Genomic DNA, 6,683 nt, shown 5'->3' with positions numbered 1-6,683 from the left:
ACTCCTCTTTTCATGGGAATATGATTATGGAAAGTGAGATAATAAAGCATTGTGATCCAAAACCCATTCATGCAATGACTCCTTGTACTCTTTTGCTGTGCATTTAAGAATCTACAACCTACCAGTGATCTTTGATTCATAGTCGACTTATACATCTTTAACCATGTAAGGAATATACAAGTTATCAATGCATATGGACTGCGTATGAACGCAATTATGCTGGTTTGAACAATGTTTAGTTTATAATTACAAATCTAAAACCATTTTAATATGTTTATACATAGAAATGTACCAATATGCCAGTATCTAAGGTTATGGCATGATGTAACTGCCTATAATTAATATTCTTTTAGAGAACATGTGAAGTCAGGTTGACGATCACGTGTGACGTATTTCTTTCGATTTTGATGTGCAAATTGAGGTGTGCATATATTCAGATTCTTGATGTAGAGTCATGATGTTTGTTCACATTCGAGTGAAAACAACAGCGCAAAACGTAAGGAATGTTGGATCCAACTGAGACTTGTGGCGATTCGAGTCTAAATTGAACGGTTTTGGTATGTTGTTTAGAGCATTTGTTGTTAACTTTTTATTTGAACTTGATACCATATTTATACTTAAATGCTCTTTGATAATGCACAGTCGACACAATGAGTATTTGGCATGCCTTGTTTGTTAGCAAGACATGACAAGGAGAATATAACAGAGTTTGATGTTTTTGTACTGCACTTTTCATGGGCTGGACTAGGACATGTACGCAGATTGGACTGTGAAAGAAACCGATGACAATAACAAATGCAAGTTTTTCACAGTCTAAGAGCATATGGCAGAAAGTTGGCAATAGACTCAGAAGATGTGAATCAGTGAATGCACTCCTTATCATTATAGAAAGCTTGTTTAGTCACATAACTTCTAATTATGTGAGGTGTAGCAAACAAATAATAAAAGAAATCCTTTCGTTTTAATAGAATTGAAGTGACTAGAATATAGTAAAAATATTGGTTTCGCATGATCAAGATATACTATACCAATTTATTTTTGATGATTTGTTTTCCTTATATAAACACAAAATTAGACATGAATAGTATATGAATGCTAAGATTGAGTGTCGACTCAATGGGACAGTGATATACCAATATCAAAGAATTCAATAGAATAAAGTAAAGACAAAATTACATATCCTTCTAGTTCACCAAAAGTTAGAAACTCAATCATTTGCTGATTTTTTTTATTAACATGGTCATAGTTAGTTTTAGTCGGTAAGGATAATTTAGTATTTTTAGGCAGGAAAGACAGAGTTGTGACCATGGGTAAATCATATAGATCAATTATGTAATTTTTTCTATATTTTTAGTTTATGAGTTTGTGGCTTTACCATCCTTGATTTTTTAAAATGTCATTTTGACCATTCACTTTAAATTTTATAAAATGTTATTTTAACACCTTTATTTGTTAACCTAGATAAAACAATTTTTTATGTGCTGATATTTGTATGTGTCCATATAAATTGAAAGTTGTCAACATTACGACGTGAATTTAAATTTCCATCAGTTAACTTTCTTTTTAAAAGAAAAAAGACTTACTTGTTTTTGCATGCACGTGTCGGTATAAATTAATTTAAAAAAAAAATTACTTGTTTTTTTACATACGTATCTAATAGACAGTTATGATATAGACTAGAATTAGAAGGATACAAAGTGTAATTATGTAGTTTATATATATCCTATGTAATCTATCGTTCATATACATAATACAATATTTTTTTACCAAGATTATTATGGTATCAGAGCAAGGTTTACTCCTAAACCTAATTGGCGCCTAACATCTCTTACTGTCGATCAAACAATAATCGACAATCCCAAATCTTCAAACAGCGACAATCACAAGTCTTCTGATCCTTCAACAACAATCAGCAATCCAACACACAGGTTTTGTTCTTCTTTCTTTTCATCAGCCCTGGTTTTTCTGATTCTATTTGGCTGCACAATGGCCTTGATTGTTGCATTCACCACTGCTGAGAAAACTTCTCACAACTCTCACAAATTCGGATTTACTCTCTCCCCAACCAACTATGGTTTTTGGAAAACAATGATTCATCCATTCCTTGTTACAAACAATCTGATTGGATATGTTGATGGTACCATTCCCTGTCCATCACCACTTGTTGAACAAACCTCCTCATCAGACAAAGAGCCTGTCACGACATCCCAACCAAACCCTAATTATCCTAATGGGTTTCTAACGACACTCATGTCAGGATGTTGATCATCTTGACGATCTCGGAGGCTGCTTTTCCTCATGTTCAAGGTACCTCTACATCTCGCGAAGTCTGGCTTTCCTTGGAACGAGCATACGCCCCTCATACCTCCTCCAAGGAATATACCGTAAAAACACAATTACTAAAGATTCAGATGAAGGGAGATGAAACATCCTCAGCATATTTCAACCGGGCAAAGGCGTATGCTGATGCTTTGGCTAATATTGGTGAACCTTTTAAAGAGAAAGACCTTGTCATGCTTGTTATTGCAGGTCTTCTTGATGACTATAATGGATTAAAGTCGACTCTTCTTGCTCGACAGGTTCCTACAGCCTTCAATGAATTGAATGGGCTGCTATCTGATCATGACTACATGATTAAACAGTCCATTCCTGTTGTCCCACAACCACAGGTTTTTCACACAAATGCTACTGGAACGACTTCTGCAACAATCCCCTTACAACAGGACTTCATGCAAGCTTTAACTCAACTTGTTTCCCAACTTGGCTTCAAACTACAACCTGCTAATCAACAATCTCAAGCATTTTTCACTTCTTCTTCTCCAAACAACCGTGGCCGTGGTCGCTTTCCCAACAACCGTGGTCGAGGCCGTAATCCAAACAATCGGAATAATAGAGGGCAATTTACTAGGGCCTCTAATCAGAACAACGTCTATGGGACATGCAACCGGTGTGGCATTGGCCACCTTCCATCTGATTGCCCTAATCGTGACCCTGCCACCTTCCGGAACCGACAGCCACCTTCGGCTAATCATGCTGAGTATCGCTCACAGGCACAAGCTCCTTGGCTTCTTGATACTGGCTCTAATAGCCATGTAGTACAAGATCACTCTAGCATCAGAACCACCGAACCATACTATGGTGACGAGTCCCTCCATGTTGGCAATGGTAATGGCTTACCTATTTTACATATTGGTTCCACTAAATTTTATTCTTCGAAGAAAACTTTTGTCTTAACCAATATTCTTCATGTTCCACAAATCAAACGTAATCTTCTCTCTTTTCAATAATTTTGTCATGATAATAACGTTTTCTTTGAATTTCATGATACTTTTTATGCTGTGAAGGAAGAAATTTCGTGCAATACCCTCCTCACGGGTCCAAGTGAACATGGGCTCTACTCGTTTCAACTTCCGTCCTTTCAACCAGTTTCAAGGAGTGTCTTCACCGCTGTTCGTGCTCCTATCCATACATGGCATCAACGGCTTGGTCATCCACATGCACAACTTTTGAATTCCATGTTATCTAAATACTCTCTTCCTGTTTTACATACACACTCGAGTTCTCCTTGTAATATCGGGAAATCCTCAAAACTATCTTTACCATTGTCTACTTTTAAAAGCTCTTGCATTTTAGATTTGGTTTTTTGTGATGTATGGGGTCCGGCCCCCGTTACCTCCTCTGATGGACATAATTACTTCTTACTTTGCGTTGATCATTTTACTCGTTACATGTGGATCTTTCCTTTAAAACAAAAATCTGATGTTTATGCCATTTTTAAACACTTTCTTGCTATGGTTGAACGACAGTTTAAAACCAAACTCAAATCTGTTCAAACGGATTGGGGTGGAGAATTTCGAAATCTGCCACAATTTTTCTCTCCCCTTGGCATCATTCATCGTCGTTCATGCCCACACACAAGTGAGCAAAATGGTTTTGTGGAGCGCCGTCATCGACATGTTGTAGAAACTGGGCTCACTTTACTTGCTCAATCTGGCGTGCCCTCTCGTTTTTGGCATTTTGCATATGAAACAACGGTTTATCTAATCAACCGCATGCCATCCCATACCTCGTCAAATGTGTCCCCTCTTGAACATGCCTTTTCTCACAAACCGGATTACTCTTTCTTACGTGTTTTTGGTTGTCTGTGTTATCCTCATCTTCGTCCATACAGTACCCATAAAATGGATTTTCGTTCTATATCTTGTGTCTTTCTTGGGTACAGCCCTGATCATCATGGTTACAGATGTCTCGATCCTACAACCGATCGCATCTATATAGCTCGTCATGTCCGGTTTGTAGAGTAACAATTTCCTTTTTTACAATCACCCATTCCGCCTACCACTCCTTCTCCTGATCCATACATCTCTAGTTACCCTACCATTATTCCATCTTCCGATAACCCCATTAATACTGCCACACCACCTACACATCCTATTATACTCAACGAAACTCCCTCCACCAGCTCCTCCCATTCTATGGTTCTCAACAACGAACCAACCTCCACTACCGAACCAACTTCACCACCTTCTGTCTAATCCACCATTCCTGTTTCTATGCAGCCCAAGCCATCCACTCGTGTCCGACCATCCCACCTTCGACAGAACAAAAAACCACGGGTCCCTTATGACCCGTTTGCCTATGTTGTCTCTACAAGCTCTTCTGATTTTGAGCCCACCACCTTTGCCAATGCCAACAAATCACCCCAGTGGCGAGCTGCCATGGTTGAAGAATATGCTGCCCTCATACGAAATAACACCTGGTCTCTTGTTCCGTTAGTTCCCGATACGAATGTGGCTGACTGTAAATGGGTGTACAAACTTAAAAAGGATCAGAATGGTAAGATCATTCATTACAAAGCACGTTTAGTGGCCAAGGGGTTTAAGCAACAACATGGTATTGATTACTATGAAACATTTAGTCCTGTTGTGAAATCTACAACTATTCGCACCGTTCTTTCTCTTGCTGTCACATAGAAATGGACGCTTCACCAACTAGATGTTCAAAATGCCTTCTTACATGGTGAGCTCAATGAGACCGTTTATTTATGTCAACCACCAGGTTTTGTTCATCCCACAAAACCTAATCATCTATGTCTACTACACAAATCTCTCTATGGTCTAAAACAAGCGCCTCGTGCATGGTTTCATCGATTAACCAAAGCTTTACAAGCTCTTGGTTTTAGAGGATCCAAAACTGATCCCTCTCTTTTTATTTTTCCTCTAAGGGCACTCTTTTATACATGTTGGTGTATGTCGATGATATCATTCTCAAAGGTAACAACTCTAGTGCTATTGAGCAGATCATCAAGAATCTCAGTCACACATTTGCGATTCTAGATTTAGGTCCCCTTTCATATTTTTTGGGCATTGAGGTGAGTAGAAAGAACCAGGATATCATTCTCTCTCAAAAGAAATATATCTTGGAACTGCTTCATCGGGCGAATCTTTCACATGCGAAGACGGTACCCTCTCCGATTACTACCACAAATAATTTATCTATTGGTGATAGCCCTTTATTTGACGATCCAGTAAAATATCGCCAACTTGTTGCTGCTCTTCAGTATATCACCTTGTCTCGTCCTGACATCACCTTTGCTGTTAACAAAGTCTGCCAGTTCATGCACTCTCCCACTGAAAATCATTGGTCTGCTGTGAAACGAATACTACGCTATCTTCAGGGTACATCAGATCATGGTATTCTCATTCAACATGATTCTGGATCGATTCTTCATGCCTACACTGACTCTCATGCATCCTTCTTAACTGCCTTCTCGGATGCCGATTGGGCTGGTTGTCCTGATGACCGTCGATCCACCGGGGGCTATGCCATATATCTTGGGAATAATCTCATCTCTTGGTCAGCTAGGAAACAACGAACCGTATCGCGCTCATCAACAGAATCAGAATACAAAGCATTAGCTGACACTGTAGCTGAACTTACTTGGCTTGAAGGTCTTCTTAGAGAACTCAAGGTCTCTATGCCATCGGTCCCAATTTTGTGGTGTGAGAACTTGGGTGCCACATACTTATCAGCAAATTCTGTCTTTCATGCTCGTACAAAACATGTTGAAGTTGATTTTCATTTTGTTAGAGAAAAAGTAGCTGCCGACAAACTTTATGTACAATTTATTTCCACATATGATCAGATTGCAGACATCCTTACAAAGCCTTTATCCTCTCAGCGATTTGTTGACTTACGGTCCAAGCTACAGGTTGTTACCCGGCCTTAGCTTGCGGGGGGATAATAGACAGTTATGATATAGACTAGAATTAGAAGGATACAAAGTGTAATTATGTAGTTTATATATATCCTATGTAATCTATCGGTCATATACATAATACAATATTTTTTACCAAGATTATTAGTATCTGTATAAATTCGAGTTCGTCTATGGTTCGATATCGAAAACATAAAAAAAATTATGTCATAAATATAAAAAAAAAAATTACGTACCATAGACAAACCTGAACTTATACCAACACGTACTTAAAGAAGCAACTAAGCTTTTCTTTTATAAATAAAAAATCAATGAATGAAATTTCTAAATTTACGTTGAATACGTCGAAACATTACCACAGTGAGTTATACCAAAACATACAAAAAAATAAGCATATACAAATTTAGTTTTATTTATTTATTTTTATTTTTTTAGTTTTTGTTAATATAATGAACGAATGTGACAC

At 37.9% G+C, this 6,683-nt stretch overlaps 1 protein-coding gene across 1 annotated transcript; it reads left to right on the top strand.

Annotated features, from left to right (window-relative positions):
- The first annotated feature begins 4,553 nt into the window (after positions 1-4,553).
- LOC111919185 (uncharacterized mitochondrial protein AtMg00820-like) lies at positions 4,554-4,973 on the top strand. The gene has a single exon (XM_023914795.1). It carries the CDS (start codon positions 4,554-4,556, stop codon positions 4,971-4,973), a length of 420 nt encoding a protein of 139 aa, XP_023770563.1.
- Positions 4,974-6,683: the final 1,710 nt, after the last annotated feature.

The sequence above is a fragment of the Lactuca sativa genome, chromosome 1, assembly GCF_002870075.4.
Source record: "Lactuca sativa cultivar Salinas chromosome 1, Lsat_Salinas_v11, whole genome shotgun sequence".
NCBI classification, from domain to species: Eukaryota; Viridiplantae; Streptophyta; class Magnoliopsida; order Asterales; family Asteraceae; genus Lactuca; species Lactuca sativa.
The sequence above is the reverse complement of the archived record's forward strand: the minus strand, read 5'-3'. Positions and strand labels throughout refer to the sequence as shown.

Excerpts from the sequence above, each read along its gene's own strand:
- LOC111919185 (XM_023914795.1), top strand. The coding sequence starts at position 4,554 with ATGCAGCCCAAGCCATCCACTCGTGTCCGACCATCCCACCTTCGACAG.